This window comes from Ochotona curzoniae, unplaced genomic scaffold, assembly GCF_017591425.1.
Source record: "Ochotona curzoniae isolate NIBS_2020 unplaced genomic scaffold, NIBS_Ocur_1.0 scaffold_461, whole genome shotgun sequence".
In the NCBI taxonomy this organism is placed as follows: Eukaryota; Metazoa; Chordata; class Mammalia; order Lagomorpha; family Ochotonidae; genus Ochotona; species Ochotona curzoniae.
The window spans coordinates 10,484,671-10,501,698 of NW_024467120.1; the positions used below are offsets into that span (position 1 = coordinate 10,484,671).

A 17,028-nucleotide genomic window follows, 5' to 3' on the forward strand; every position below is an offset into this window, starting at 1 on the left:
AAAATCAAGAACCTTCTTGAAGAAAATGAAGCTACTATATGATCTATGAGTCATTGAAGAATTTAGATGGGTTTGGTTTTTTAATCTAGTGTACTAATCTAAGAAGTTTGAATGAACTTCAGCCATTTATATCAGGGTTAATATGTATGGGTGGTAATTTGGTCCTGTCATTTTAGGAATGGGCTGTTAATTGATTCAGCCTTCTGTTGTCATTTTACTGGGATGTTCTTTCCATTTGCCTTTGGTTTTGGTAGGTGAACTCCTCTTCTTTGTGAAGAGATCATCTTGAAGTATCCTTTGTCAGGCAGGTTTGGAAGAGGCAAATTCTTTGAACTTTTCTTTACTGTGGCAGAATTTTGTTTCATTTTCAAAGACAAAAGAAAGCTTTGCTGGATATGTTATCCTGGGCCGACAGTTTTTTGCTTTTAGAATCTGGAATATGCCAATCCATTCTCTCTTGACTGTAGAGTTTCTTGTGAGAGGTCTCCTGTGAGTTTAATTGGCATTCCTTTATACGTCAATTGATTCTTTTCATGTGCACATTTAAGGATCCTTTCCTTATGTGTGATTGAAGAGAGCTTGATGATCATGTGTCATGGTGAAGACTGTTTTTGATCAAGTCTGTTGGGAGTTCTGTGCCCCTCCTGGATGTTGTTTCCCAATTCTTTCTCTAGATTAGGGAAATTTTCCCTTACTATTTCATTAAATATATTTGTAAAACCAGTTTCTCTTTCTGCACCTTCTGGGACTCCCATAACTCTTCTCTTTCGCCTCTTAATAGTGTCTTTCAATTCTTGAATACTTTCTTTGGCCTGATCCAGCTCTGATGCCAGCTTTTTGTTTGCTTCCCTCTGATGATAGGAAATATCTTCCAATTGTGAGATTCTTTCTTCTGCTTGCTTCATTCTATTTTGGAGACTGCACTGTACTTTTAATTTTCTCTACTGTGTTCTTAATTTCTGACATATCAGCCTTGATTTGCTTTATTGCTGCTATTTCCTGTGTAACATATTCCTTAAGTTCTTTGAACTCTTGATTGTGCTTCTCATTGTTGGTCAGAAGCTTTATAATGAATTTTCTGAATTCTGTGTGCCCCATTTTCTCAATGTCTTCTTCAGTTAACTCTGAGGTTGGCATAGGGTTTTGCTCCTTTGCAGGAGAGTCTCCAGTAATATTCATTGTGCCTGTGTGTCTTCTTTTGCTCTTGGTCGTTGTACTTCTGGTTAGCAGAGTCTTCTCCTTGGGGCAGTTTTCTAAGCTGCGTTACCCATAGATCTACAGTTTGATTTTACTTATTGCAGTTGGTGCACAGCTCTTTGCTTGTAGCCAATTGTGTGACTCCCTGCAGCAAGTTCCAGGTCTGGGTTCTTATGTTAGATTTCCAGCATGGTCTCCACAGCCCCAGCTCCTGGCTCACCACTCTCCACCTCCTGTGATATCATGCTGAGGTTGCACTGTTGTCTCTGTAACTTTTCTCACACTTCCGGTTCTAACAGGTCCCAGGATTAGAGAGACATCAGGTGTCCTATATAGCTGGGTTGCTGTGGGTGTTGATCTTGCTGGAACCTATTGGTCTTTAGGGCTAATGCCACCCGGACCTATTCTGACCCATATGATGCCACAGTCAGTATTTTTTTTCCTGTGGCACCAGTGCAATTCACTGAACTCAGCGAGTTCTCACGAGCTCAGCAAACACGCAGTTCACTGTTGTCTTTTGCAGTCCTAAAGCTATTGCCATGGTGTACAAAATGGTGCCTGATGTGCCCCTCCTAGAGTTGTTGATTTGCTGGCCATCAGGTCTGAGGGCTACCCAGACCTGTCTTGGGTGGACTCTGCAGAATGCCACGTTACTGCAGTTCACGGAGTCAGAAATGAGCTCACTCCCAGCTCAGCATAGGCTCAGTCCTTTCCCCTTGCCTTTGCGTCCTCACAAAACATGGCACCCGATTTGGCTCTCTGGGGCTGACTGGGCTGTGAAACCCACCCTGTTCTCTCACTGCCTGTCTAGGATCTGCTGCTCTATCTCTGTTCCTGGTCAAATCAAACAGACCAGCAGAACAGACAGTTCTTTGTCTGGGTTCACCTCCCAAGCTCCCAGTAAAGTCTTTGCTGGTGGAGCTCTGGCTGCTGGTTGAGTTCAGATCGTCGTTAGCTGAATGCTGCTGGAGTATGAATCACTGCAACACCATACCATTGTTTTCACTGCTTTCCTGTGCCTGTCAGTCTCCAGGTACCCCTCTGCTGTTGTTCTGTCTTCTCCTATTTCCTGGAACGTGTCCTCTCTGCTTCATCCTGATTAAATGCTTCTCCGTTTGTTTAAGCATGTCCTTACCCTATTCTGCCATCTTGATTCTCTGCATTCTTTAACATTTATCTTGGTAAATTGGCTGACACTAATTATACATCACACTTTGGGAGCTGAGGCTCAATGCCATGGGCATGTGTACACCTTATACAGCACAATAACATGGGAATGATTCATGGCCACAGGGGAGAATAATACAAGAATGTTGCATACTCTGTTTGCACAGTAACACCAGGGTGATGCGTGCTCATATTGCACCATTAGCTATACAATCTCAGGAGAGGAAGACAGAAAAATCATCTGGCTGATCAGACCTCTGGTAGATAACTCAGTTTGTTCGTCCTACCTGTCTGTTGATACATTACTGACAGTTAAAGCTATCTATAGACTGCAGCAGAATGACAGCAACTCTTAGAAATGTGCCTGCCTGAGAACCAAAGACGAGCTAAATGTCCTCACACTGCAAGCAGAGTAGGCAGGATCCCTGGGAAACCAGCCCCTTGTCCCAGAGCTGCTCTGTGAAGTCATTCAGAGAAACCACCCAGCTACCTCTCACTTACCCACCTGCCCACCTAGTGTCATGGCCAAACCCTGATTCACTTCTCTCCTCCTTTTGATCTTAATCAGAAGGCAGATTGCAATTTTGACAGCTAAGATGGTATTTAATCCCTGCTGGCCCGCACTGTCACTGACAGCTCATCCCCAGCTACTTACGTGAGAGAGATGAAGGGTTTGCAAGTGTCTTTGTTTTATCTCCCCTTGGTAGTCTGCAGGGCGGCTAATGAGACTCCATTCATAGTTGTAGGTCTTTTCTGAGAGCCAAGCAAAAATATGAGTAGTTGGAAAAAAAGCAAAGACATAATGCTTGCATATCTTCTCATTACCCTGAGATACACTAAACTTGACTTTCAAATTCCATCCACTAAGAAATAACAAGGTTCCAGTTATTTTAGATATTTGAAAGTAAGAGACACACAAAGACAGAGCTGTGCACATGCACACACACAAATGCAGAGAGAGATACACAGATACATACACACAGAGCGATCTGCCTGCTACTTTACTCCCCCAAATGCCTGCAACAACTAGGGCTGGGCCAGACCAAAGGCAGGAGCCCAGAATTCAGCCGGGCTTCCCCACACGAGCGGCAGAGGCCAGGTACGTGAATCATCACCTGCCTCTCCGAGAACACACATTTGTAGGAAGCAGGCAGCCCGACATAGCTGGATCTTGAACCCAGGTCCTCTGACATTGGCTACAGACCCCAAGCAGTAGCTCAGCCCCTATGCCAATACCTGACCACATGCATTTTTGGTGTAAAATTTTTTTATTTTACACTTATTTTAAAACATATATTTGGACTTTTATGTAGTTGTAGGAAGTTTGGAAAATATACAAAGCTTTTTTTTTTTTTTTGAAAAAAAAGCTGTCCCTACCCTCATTATCATTATTTCATGACTCTCCTGTGAGGGTGCTGGCCACACTACCATCGTATCATATTTAACCCATGATATTCTCACTCCTTGTAATGAAAGAGATTTCCACTCTTGCAGTCCGCTGCAGGACTGACCATATGTATTGACATAAAAAGAAATGGCCTTAACATTCCTGTATTAGTACGAACAGGTCTCTCAACTTTCTAAGAGTGAATTATGAGGTGTTTCACCTCAGAGGATCAAAACACAAATCAAAGCTTTCCTATTCCTGAATAAAGAAACTAGCATGAATGAGAGACAGTCAACCACCATTAGAATGAGTCTACCTGGGGGCTGACACCATCATATGGTAGCCTAAGCCTCAGCCTGTGGTGCCTATATCCCTTATGGGTGCTGTTTCTGTGTCCCGGCTGCTCCACTTCTAGTCCAGCTCCCTGCTTGTGGACTGAAAAAGCAGTAGAGGACGGCCCAAGTGGGAGACCCAAAAGAAGTTCCTGGCTCCTAGCTTCAGACTGGCCCAGCTCCTGCCATTGTAGCTATTTGGGGAATGAACCAACAGATGGAAAATCTCTCTCTCTCTCTGTGTTAACTTTGCCTATAATATTTATATGTTAAATATAATATTTAATGACATAACATTAATAATAAATATATAATTTTTTATATATATATATATAATAAAAGAATGCTTCTACTTCAAGGACGATGCATTGACAGCTCCTGGGGTTATCCTGGGTCTAAGGCCAAGGTTCACCAAATAGTGAACCCTGAACAGCAGAAGAAAGGGTGTCTGCAGGAGGGTGCCCAGGAACCCGAGGGCCATGTTGCCCACTGGGCAGTTTCCAGGAGCTGCCCGAGGGGAGTGCGCAGCCTCCCTCCTCCCAGGTTCTGCGGGTCCTCCAGGTCAGCGTCCTGCTTTAATGCAACTGTTACATCCGCAGAAATGTCAGAGTTTCCATCCAGCCAATGAAATGCTATTACTGTATCCAATTGCCTTGGCTGTTACTTCAAGTCAATCCACTTCAGTAAATTTTGATCCTTACACCCACCAAAGCTGTGTGCTCCGCTCCACAGCCTTTGGTACGACGTCACAGGCGCTGTGGAAAGAACTCTGTGTTGCAAGAACACCCCAAAGAGCAAGGTCAAACCCTCACCTGCAGGGGGCGTGGGCACAACAAAGGCTTTCAGTTCAACTTCATTGTTGGGTAAAGTCACCACCTGGTTCTCTCCAGCAGACACTGTGAGCTCCTTCACTGAAAGTGAATTGGAAATAGCACCACGTGGCATTAGCTGTGTAGTGATGTCCAGACACTAGCCTAGAAAAGATCTGCTTCAGTGTGCATAAAATGAAACGCTGTATACTTCGATAATTGTCATTCATATGCACCTTCTTCCTCTGCCTGAGGAAAACGACTGTCTACTGTCGTGTTGGGTGACAAGCAGACAGCCAGGATGGCGTCTAGGTTCTTTTTTGCTACCTGCATTTCTTGACTGACTCCCTGCTGGGAACTGCTTTTAGTTAAAAAGACTGCGTGCAGTCACAAGTGTTCCCACACCGTTTAGTCCCACGACACTGAGCTCTGATGGTAACCTCGTGAATGACCACGAAGGTCTCGCTCTTGTGACTTTTCTCATCAGCTTCAATATGAAAAGGCAAATTTACTGAAGCAGCAGGAACGTCGGCTCCCATCATCGCCCCAGTCTGCAATGTGAGCTTTCAGAATGCCACTCTTTGCCTTCTCCAGAACCAGGATTTCATCGGTGTATTCATTCTGTCGTTCTATTGGCTTGCCCTGACCGGACCTTCACTTCAGCTGTGTAAACCTTACACGCAGAGAGAGGCCGTGCTTGGAAGTACGAGCCGAGTTTGCTGCCGAGTCTTTCCCTGTGATCCTCAGCCCCTCCAGGCTGCCTGTGGGGCGAGAGAGGAGGCTGTCTCGATGCCTCAGGACCTCCTCATCCGTCAGTGCACCAACTCCATCCTGAGAGCCAGCAGTTGTGAGATCTTTACAGATGAAATAATCAATGGAGCCCCAGGAAGGCTAATCAAGGTGTTCAAGGTTTAGACAGATACTTAGCAACAGAACCACCACTTTCAAATAATTCACATGTATTTATTTCAACAGACACTTATATGCCAGATCAAACTATGCCGAGCTCTTTTTAAGCCAAAACTCTTGAGGCAGAAAGATCTCTGAAATAAAAGGGTTTATTGAGCCATTATAGGTGATAGCCAGAAAGCACCAGTCTTGGAATGGGTCAGCCCAGCAATCCACAACAGGGCTGTTCGGCATTTGGCAACATGTTTACCAGACCATGACAAAGAACACTTTTTAATAAGCAAATTTTGGGGAAGCAAGGTACAAGTTGTTCACAATTGAACGTACTCTGGCTAGAGGCACCGGATGACACTTGGGAGGGTCCTGAGGGATGGTGCCAGAGGAGGCCTGCTCCTGATTGGCTGGGGCTGTGAGCACGATGTAGCAGCACCCAGGGAGTGGTTCTGGCCAGCTCTGAGTCAAAGCCAAAGCAGTCTTCTGTCCCTATGGCCTGTTGTTGCCTGCCAGCCTCGCCTTGTCTTCTCTCCTCTCCTCAAACCCCCAGCCCTCACACATGCTTTTCCTATCACACCCTTGCTAGAGCTTGCAACTGACTGACTTCCCACTCACAACGTTCTACGCAACAGGCACTGCCAGACCCCAGGGATGCTAAGTCACAGGCCAGGTTCTTCCCACATGCTGCACAGCTTCTCTTCCACAGCGAGCTTCTCTCTACCCACGCTCTGAATCCAAGTACACGCAAAAGCAGAGAGAGTGATCCCCAAACCACATCGGCCACAGCAAATACAGCCCTTTGACCTGGCTGACTCCAACAGCTGCTTTCTGGGAAAATGGGATGGACGCTCTCTGACCTCACGGTGGCCTTGGGAGTGTGTGTGTGCCTTTTCCTCACTTCTTCCTTTTTGGAACTGCCAGGAACCAAAATTTCCAGCGTGGAATGACTAAAGGCTAGAATGGGCCACTAATTATGTCTCCCTGGTGTAAGGATTAATTGGAAACGAGTATTTTGGAGAAGCCCTGAAAACAAGTAAGGGTTCCCACTTTCTAAGGGGAATTTACGCCTGGGGCGGAAAGCTCCATTTGTGAGGCTGTCTCTACCCTGTACCCAGAAGAGAGTTTAAGTTTACCAAGACTCTGCCTAGGGCCGGGGCACCCACTTGAATCCTCAGCAAACCCTACTCTTGCTCACCATTTTTTCTGGCTACCTTCTGCCCTACCCCACCCCCTGTTTGAAGAGCTATACAAGCTAGAGTTCTAGGGCCGCTTCCCTGGGTCTTTGCCATGTCCACACGCTTGTCCTGTGGTATCTATGGGGATTGGTACCAGAACAAACACAAGTAGACATGATCACCTGTGGATTCCCAGTCCCTTACGCTGGGAAATGATGCAGTATTTGCATGGAACCTATGCACAGCCTCCTGTCTACTTTGACCCATCTGTAGATAACTCGTAATGCCTTACCCAGGGCAATCTCTGGGTAACTACCTGCTGTACTGTGTTGTTTAGGGAATGATGACCAGGGGCAGAACCTGTACATATTCAGTGAAAGGCACAAAAGCTCTTTAAAACTAACTTCAGTCTTGGCCAGTTGAATTCACATGTGTAGAACACATAGCTATAGAGAGTCAGGCTGTATGAGAGGTGTAGGTTAACAAACATGCAGTGGTTTTTGTCCAGTTAATCTGTCGTTCATTGCAGGGCTAGCTCCAACCTGAGAAGAGTGAAGGGCAACTGTTTGCTGGCTCATTCCTTCTCTCCCCTCCTCCCTGCTGCTGTCCTTGGCATCTGCTACCTTCTCCACACCTCGGCCCAGCCAGGTTGGCAGACTCCTGCCCTTTCAGAGAATGGCATTCTCTCATCACATTCCCACAATTCTACTCCCTTACTCAAGTCCACTTCCTTGTCTCCATCACTGCAGCCTCTCACAGCAGCCTGTCTTCTAGCCTCCATCCACACTCAGAAAACAACACCCCAAAGACTGGTGCTCTGACAAGCTGCTCACATTCAGGATGCCTCTGACCTTCCCTTGCTGTTCCCCTCACAACGCAGGGAGCAGCTCTCTGCCAAGTTCTCTTCTCCACCTGCGCAGATCGCCAAAGGCGGAACACAGCTGCCTTTGGCCTTCGTGTTGTTTTCATGAGTCACAGCAGACTGAACTCAAGTCACAGGAAGAGACTGAAAAAGAAACATGTAACCTAGTAGCCAGAGGAGCTTCTTCCATGACCATTCTCTATTCTTTTGCCCTTAAAAAACTTGCTAGCACTCCCAAACAGTCTGGCCTGATGTCCCTCTCTGTGAGAAGGAACACATTTAGGCCCTGGTTATCTGTCCCTTTCTTCAAGTCTATATATTTTGTGTATGGCTCCCATGAGTGGTCATGAACTTGGATGAATGTGCATGTTCTTTTTCCTGTTCATTCACTGCCAGTTTCAGATCTTCAGGGTGAGTGTGCACTCTCCCCCTGTGGTAAGAGCTAAGCATGGTGCCTGGCACTCTGTGTGCTTGGTAGGTACCAAGCACCATCGCGAATGTTATCACACAGCTTGCTCCACAGACCTGGAGGTGAGGCTGCCCCTCTTCTGTCATCCCAGCCTTTCACAGCACTGACCACACTGTCCAGAGACATCAGCGGGCTGGGATCCTCCCCTGCCATATGCAGTCACTGAGCAAGAAGACAAAGTCTCATTGACCTTCCCATTGCCAGAGTGTAGCTATGTTTCTGGCACATGATGGATGCTCACAATTGTGGAGAAGGAACAAACTCTAAAAGTCACTAGTACTGTGTTCTGCAGAATGCCATTAGGACATTTCTTACTACAACTGTAGCTTTTTTAAGGTTACCTGTCTTGGGAGTGACGGTAAGAGATGTGGGCTGCTCAGGCAGGGCAGAGCCAGAAGGGATTGCGCTGGTGGGGAGCGCTGGGGTGCTGGGCACCGTGCTCCGAGGGATGATGGTGAGAACAGGTCTTTCTTCCATCGAGGCTGAGCTGGGCTCCAGGCTGGCTGGAGGCCCATGGGAAGGCACTAGCACCTACGAGACCAATGACAAGAAGAAACTGTTATGAAAAAGGTGGTTGAACTCAAGCAATATACCATCACTGACCTTCTTCATAAATGAGATTAAGTAGTGTTGTAAAAATCATGAATGATATCTGACAACCCTGGAACTTAAGACCATCTCCTTCAAATATGCTCTTTGCCATCTATCCAATATACAAACCAATTATGTATCATTAGTTATAGGTGCTCACCCAAACATTCAAGCTAGAGGAAAAGCAAAGAAAAACAGCTCATGAACTCAACAATGCAACAGATTAAATGTTCATGTCCCACTCAAAAGCCTCATGTCAAATCCTACTCCCTAGGGACCAGCCCCATGGCATAATAAGATAAACCTCCACGTGAGATGCCAGCATTGGATATAGGCACCAGTTCAAATCCTGGCTGATTCACTTCTGATCCAGCTCCCTTGTAATGTGCCTGGGAAAGAAGTGGAGAACGTCCCAAGTTCTTGTGCCCCTGCACTCATATGGGAGATCCAGAAGAAGCTCTTGCTCCCAGCTTTGAACTGGCCCAGCTCCAGCCACGGCAGGGATTTGGGGAGTGAACCAATAGATGAAAGATCTCTCTTCCTGTCTCTCCTTCTCTCTCTGTAAATCTGCCTTTTAAATAAAAAATAAATCTCTGGTTCATGTTCCAGCTAGTCCACTTCCCTTCCTGCTCCCTGCTTGTGACCTGAGAAAGCAGTAGAGGATGGCCCAAAGACTAGAGACCCTACACCCATGGAGGAGACCCAAAAGAAGCTCCTGGCTCCTGGCTTTAGATCAGCTCAATTCCAGCCATGTGGCCACTTGGGGAATGAACCAGTGGATTGAAAATCTTTCTCTATGTCTCTCCTTCTCTCTGTAAATCTGCCTTTCCAATAAATGTAAATAAATCTGCAAAAATATTAAAAAAAAAAACAAACAAAATCTTAACTCCTAGTGTGACAGTATTATGCAGTGATTAGATCATGAGAGTAGAGCCCAGAAGAAGCCCGACAGCAAGCGAATCCTATTTTATCAGAGGACACAGAAAGAAGAAAGCTGCAACCAAGATCTGCACCAAGAACCTGACCCTGATCTCTAACTTCCAGTCCCTAGAAAGCCTGAGATCCAAATGTCTGCTGGTGAAGCCACCCATTTTATTGTATGTTGTTATTGTAGCCAGAATGAACAACAACAACCAGGGAGGCAGTAATTGAAGACATTCAAATAATTTGAAAGCGAACAGGCTTCTAGAACAAATGGCCTCAATTCACACTATCTATTGCGTAACAACTGGAACTTGAAGTTACAGAATTAGTCAAGTTACAGTTCTAAATTAAATACTCTCTGCAGAGGGAAAAGTATCGTAATATGAAAATTAAGTGTTCCACTTCTACAGCCAGTGTCTGTGAGGCCCGGCAGGAACAACTGCCAGACGAAGAACCCAGGAAATGCCATGGGGGTGGACGCACTGAGAAAAGCTGCCAGAGAGGCAGCCACTGTGACTTTTCTGCAGGCGAGTAACGGCACGGCCACTCTGAGACTCTGGGCAGATTCACTGCCATCACTACCAGCACTCACTGAACAGCGTGAGGCAAATTTGCAGAACCAAGCAAAGAATTAAACTGGAAATATTTTGATCAGAGAAATCAATGGGTGAATATTTTAACAGTCAGATAACTTTGAGAGGCCCGATTTTCCTGTCCTTCCAGACATCTCGGTTTGAAGTGGGGGCAAATGGATGAGGCCGTTCTTTCCATCGGCTCTCACTGAGAACAGCAGGAAATACAGAGCAGCAAGAGGCACTGCACTGGTGGGACTCTGAAGATGCCAAGATGAACTGCGGTATATTTCCTTGATTAGTTTTGTGAAATATGGAAAGTATGCTACATAATGAATGAAGGTAGACATTGTTGGGAGAAGAAAGATTTGAGAGTTGAGGTCCCAAAGCATGGGAAATGGCTCAGGGTTATAAAACCAACAATCCTGTTCCTACTTCTCCCTGACTTGCTTACTTACTACCTACTGCAAACCAGGTAGTTATCACTTCTATGTTTGAAAGAAACAGCCATGGATGGTCCAGAACTTGGGAAGTTCATAGGACTGAATGAAGTTCTTACAAACACACCAAAAGAAATGGCAACACTTATGGAAGTGGGCTGCTGGCAGTCCAGCGCCCAGGAAGTTGGGCCAGGGAGCAAACGTGCAAGTGGTCTCATTTCCATTTTTTACTTTAAATATGAGACAATGCTTAAGGACCTGTGTAGTCTGATCACTTGAATTTAGCTACAAAAACATGTCTTTAGCATTACAGGTTTAAATTTGATTTGTCTTCCTTGATAACTATTCAGTGAGCCCTATTTAATGAATAATGCTGGACATTCATATACAAGTTTTTGCATGGACACAGAAATTCGTTTCTCTTCAATAAATGCAGAGAAAATGCAATTGCCAGGTTATAGAGTCACATCTTGGTTTTAACAACCAGGAACTGATAGAAAACTGTTTCAAAGAGCTGTACTTCCACATAGTGTACAAGAAGTTTCAATTTCTTCTAGATTTACTGTTATCCATTTGGTGGTGCAAATGTCTCCAAAAGGTCCATGATTAAAAGTCTTGACCAGGAGCTGGTGTCATGGTTAGCAAGTTAAGTTTGCACTGTGGCACATTGTCCTTTGAGTGTCCTAGTTCAAATCCCAGCTTTTCCATTTCTAATCCTGGCTCCCTGTTTAATACACTAGCCGAAAGCGTGGAGATGGTCCAGGTCCTTGGGCTGTATCCACATCGAAGACTGGATGAAGTCGGTGCTGCTGCTTTTGGATTGGCTCTGCTTCCGGTCTGTCCCTTTGCAGCATTTGGAGAGTGAATCAGCACATGGAGGACCTCTGACCCCTCTCTCATTGTAGCTGTCTTTCAAATAAAAAAATAAATACATAGTTTAAAAAATCAGGTGTCAGGTCTGCACAGTGGCTATCAGCTCTAAAGTCCTCACTTGAATGCGCCAGTTCTAATCCAGCAGCCCAGCTTGCAATCAGATCTGTTGTGGCTGGAAGCAGTCGGGGACAGCGAAGCTTGGGACATGCACCACTTGGAAGACCTGGAGGAAGTTCTAGGCTTCGGCTGGCACAGCACTGGTAGTGGCCACTTGGGGAGTGAATCATCAGATCGAAGATCTTCCTCTCTGTCTCTCCTTCTCTCTGTATATCTGACTTTACAATAAAAGTAACATAAATCTTAAAAAAAAAAAAAAAACACAGCAGAGTCTTGATCCCACAGTGGTGTAATCTCACAGAGGTGAAGTCTAGTAGGAAGTCTCTAGGTTTCGGCAGGCATGTCCTTGGAAGGTAATTCTGTGACCACTTGAGCTCTTTGGAGAGCATTACAAAAGTGCTCAGCCATTTTCTCTGCTTCCTGGCCCACCACGTGATCCTCCCACAACTCACATTCCATTGCTCACCACGGGCCACTCTTCTACATTCCACTACCCACCATGGACCCCTTGTCATTAGCGATGCCTACACCATGACGGTTGGACTATGAACCTCCAAAACTGTAAGCTAAATAACACCTCTTCGCTTCACAAAGAGCCTGTCTCAGGTATTTCATTATGCTAAACAAAAACTGTCTAATGGACTTAGAAATAGCTATTTCCAGGGCTTTTTTTCCATGACCATCAAGGTACAGAGGAAGTAATATCCCATTATGGTTCAAATTTTCACTTGCCTAAAGATTAATGCTGTTGAGTATCTTTTCATATGGCTATTAACCATTCTTCCATTATCTCTGGAGGAATATTTATTTATTCAGATCCTTTTCCATTTCAAATGGGGTTATCTGAATTGTGTACACACTTAAGGGACATGATTTACAATTACTTTACTTAGGACCAGTGCTGTTACTCAACAGGCTAATCCTCAGTCTTCTAGCACGAGCATTCTATATGGGCACTGGTTCATGTCCAGGTTGTTCCATCTCCAATCCAGCTCCCTGCCGGTGGCCTGGGAAAGCAGTCGAGGACGGCCCAATGCTTTGGGACCCTGCACCCATGTGGGAGACCCAGAAGAAGTTCCTGGATCCTGGCTTTGGATCAGCATAGCATCGGCCATTGCACTCACTTGGGGAGTGAATCATCGGATGGAAGATCTTCCTTTCTGTCTCTCCTCCTCTCTATATATCTGACTTTGTAATAAAAAATAAATAAATAAATCTTTTTTTAAAAAAAAAAAAGGAATAGCAAAATGTAAACTTTGAAGTACAGAAACAACTGAGAAATCAGAAAAAAAAAAAAAAAGACCTGATCATCTCAACATTCAGAGATGACTTTTTTGGCCATCTTTCTGCCAATTCTTTACGCTTGAGATTATATGGTACAACGAACTCAATTCGGCATTTTTCATTTATTCTAACATAAGCACTGAAGTCCTGCTGCTATCTTCCTTTGAAAAATTCTTAAAGGACTCCCGTGTCCTTTGCTAGGCTGCACCCAGCTACATCCAGCTGCCCAGGCACTCCTGCCCCCACCCTGCCTGTGCCCCACATGGGCAGCCTCCACGCTGTGCAGGAAGCCCTGCTCTCAGGACACTTCTCATCCTCACCCTCCCTGACCCTCCGCCACTGACGGACTCTCAGGCCACTTCGCTGCGTCTGTGAGCTCTGCTCTCCATGTCATTCTCACCCCCTTTCCATGGAAAGTTCCATAAGGCTCAGTCCTCTTCCACTGCTCAGCTGACTTGTTAAGTCACACCCTAAGCACCTGCTAGGCCATGTGGAAACCTGAGATGGGAGATTTTCTACACCTCTGTACTGGATGTTATGTGCTGGCTCCAGGGACTTCTAGAAAAAAATCCCTGTTCACAATTGGCAGGGGTTGGGAGAAGATCAGGCTGAATCTGTCCACGTCATCCACTGGCAAATCCAAGCCCCAGAACAGTGTGGGTCAAGCCAGGTTCAGTCACAACAAAGACTAGTGCACAATACGAATGCCAAGGTGAGGTTGCCTGTACTGGAAATGACTGCAGCGCCCCACCAGCAAGTGTGAGAACAAGGGGGCAGGGCCGGTAGGGGAATAAGGAGTGGTTCCTTTGCTGGACAGCTACTCCTGCTGGAGAGCATGAGCTGGGATGAGGCAGACCAGACTAAGCAGGGCTACAACACCTGTGAGCCTCAGGTGGACTAGATCTGGGAAAAGCCAGGCTGGGCTGATTATTCCTACTGGTGCAAACAAAATTAGAATGGGTGAGGGTTGTTTGGACTTAGCCATAGTATCAGCTGCAAGAAGCTGGCACTGGGGGCTAGTTCTGTCAAGTCAAACCAAACTGGCACTGGGGGCTAGTTCTGTCAAGTCAAACTCTGGAGAGTGCATAATCTGGGAGTGGGAGCGACCTGGGAGGGAAATAGTGGGCTCCTCCCTCTTATTTTTTTAATTTTAATTTTTAAAAATTTATTACATTGCATTATGTGACACAGTTTTATAGGCACTAGGATTCCCCCCTCCCCTCCCGGGCTCCTCCCTATTGGGTTAACACTTCTACAGGAAGGCATAAAACTAGGACAGTGGCTGGGGTGGAATGGGGTGTGGGACAGACTGGATTACTACTACACATACTGGCAAACCAGGGCAGGGGGCGGGCCTGGTGGGGGTTATTGCAGGTCACTCCAACTAGGCTGCAGCTCCTACTGGTTTATGCGAGGGCCGAGTATGTGCTGGGCAGAACCAGGCTGGACTGCAACACCCATTGGTTCCAGTGGAAGTCGGGAGTGAAAACAGAACCAACCCAGCAATTGCAACCACCAGCTGATTGGGGCAATGGACGGTGCCAGTCCCTGTACTTGCTAGCACATACAAGAATCTGGTTTGAGAACACCTCAGACAAAGTTTCTTTGGAGATCTCCCCAATCAAAATGCTGGACTCAGAACCCTAACCAAAAAAAGAGAGAAGACAGAACAGGTCAACCAACCATCTCAGCTATATCTTGGCAGCCAAATACGGGGCAAATAGAGACTCTATGATGGACAATATCAACCAGTGGATTCTTCAAAGACCTCATAGTGCTTGGAGTGGCAAAATTGACAGCGATTCAGAACTGTTGAAATATCAAAACCACCTGAGCAAGAAACTTAGAGCATACGCTACATCCGGGACCTGGGGAGGGTGGGAAATTGGGAGGGCCTTTTCCCTTAGTACCCCACTTTAAACATGAAGGAAACAATATGGAAAAAATAATAGTCTTACCCACTTTCCTGTAGCCCGTGAAACTTCTTACCCTAATTAACTATGTAAAGATTGTCAATAAAAAAAAAAAGACAAAAAAAAAATTTAAAATCCCTGTTCACCTTAACTGCCAGCAGAGGTGCCTCCAGGCAGCTGAGTTGGAAGCAAAACTGTTTATTCTTTTTAACAACCTGGTCACAAGAACACAGCACAGGAACAAGGTGTCTGTTTTCTGAGAGGCTCTGAGAGACAGGCCTGTATCTTGCTGCCACCTGACACAGATGCACTTCAAAAGGAAGCTAGCTGTGCTCAACCAAATGAGGCTTGCTTACCCATCCCTGACCTGTCCCAAACACACGTACCTCTCTTCCAGGGCTAATGCTGGACTGTTCCTGGAGCTGAAATGCCTCCTCCTTCTCTAATATCTCTCGGGCAGATGGAGTTGTTACTGATGGAAATGGATTTGTTTCAGGAGTGTGTGTCGGGGCAGAGGTCCAGGCCAACTCACTGGGTTGCTGATGGGCCAGGTCCTGGTCATGGAGCTCAGGGTCTGGCTGTTCCTCCCCTGGCACTGGACTGTCTCCCATCGTGGAGTTGAACTCCTGGTCGCTGTTGGGCAGCAGGTCCCAGTCGGTGTCGTCAGCCCTCTCTCGGGGCTCCTCCTTGCTGCTGGGCTCCTCCTTGCTGACAGGCGGCAGGAGGTCTTGCTCCAGCTCCCTGTAATCATCTGGGTACTCAGACAGGTCTTCCAGGCTCCCCTGGTCTTTGCCTAGAAAGGGCAAGTCCTTTCTAATATCCTCAGGTGGGTCACCCCAGAGCCCCGAGGGGGAGCCCCTGTTCAGCATCATCTCTCCATAGTCCAGCAGCTGTGCCGGCCTCTGCACAGGCCTGAGCACGAATGTGAGGTGGGACCTGATGGAGCCCATCTTCTTGGGCTCACAGTTCTCTTGGAGCAGGCAGCTGACCAGGAAGCACCTGCCTTCGAACCACCAGGCCAGGTCACAGCTGGAGAGGTCACAGCAAGCGGCAGTGCAGTCCTGCACAGCGAACGTCTGAGGCACGCGCATGATCCTGATGCTTTCCAGGTTAGGGGAAATGATGGCGTTGGAGTACGTCCTCCCCTCACCGCACTGCTGACAGGCACATCCTGCAAACAAGATGGTGTCTAGTGAGGAAGAGCCATGTCACGTGGAGAAACTCCAGCTGATGGAATCAGGAAATGGGATTAAATAAAAACCAATGTTGAGCCCAGCACAGTAGCCTAGAGGTTAAAGTCCTCCTTGCCTTGCATGCGCCGGGATCCCATATGGGCCCAGTTTGTGTCCTGGTAGCTCCACTTCCCAACCAGCTCCCTGCTTGTGACCTGGGAAAGCAGTCGAGGATGGCCCAAAATCTTGGGACCATGCACCCACATAGGAGACCCGGAAGAGGCTCCTGGCTTTGGATCAGCTCAGCTTTGCCATTGCGGCCACTTGGGGAGTGAATCACTGGATGGAATATCTTCTTCTCTATCTCTCCTCTCTGTACATCTGACTTTCCAATAAAAGTAAAATAAATCTTAAAATAATAATAATACAAACCAATGTTTCCTATGGAAAGACCATTACATTATCTTACAGTCTTTCCTTTATATACTTATCCCTCTACACACACATTGAGCCAGCCAGTCAACTACCCATCCACACATTTATCCTCTTACTCTTCCACCTACTCCCTGACTTCTGCCTACCCATCTGTCCATCTGGACATCTGTCCATCCACCTGCCATTTCCTCTTCACACAATTTCACTCAATTAAAAAAATTTTGCTCCACATAATGTGTTATTTTTATATTATTTACAATACAGAATTCCTCTTTATAAAATATGGACCGTGTCCCTCCATCTCTCATTCCTCCCACCAGACTGCCATCACTGCCAAGACAAAACAGCTCCAAGAAGCGATACAGAACAATGCCCATCTTCCTTTATATATAACAAAAGGGAGGGA

The 17,028-nt window shown here is 46.3% G+C and overlaps 1 protein-coding gene across 4 annotated transcripts in view; it reads right to left on the minus strand.

Moving 5' to 3' along the window:
• Positions 1-17,028, minus strand: part of KIAA0319 (KIAA0319 ortholog) — a 61,144-nt gene that overhangs the window by 37,289 nt on the left and 6,827 nt on the right. For 3 of the 4 annotated variants that reach the window (XM_040967621.1, XM_040967619.1, XM_040967622.1), the window contains exons 2-5: positions 15,402-16,186; positions 8,643-8,832; positions 4,896-4,994; positions 3,020-3,117 (exon numbers count right to left, since the gene is read on the minus strand). In XM_040967621.1, the coding sequence (XP_040823555.1) occupies positions 3,020-3,117; positions 4,896-4,994; positions 8,643-8,832; positions 15,402-16,186 (1,172 nt within the window). The remainder of the gene's footprint in view (positions 1-3,019; positions 3,118-4,895; positions 4,995-8,642; positions 8,833-15,401; positions 16,187-17,028) is intronic. The other variant, XM_040967620.1, reaches the window with a different exon arrangement.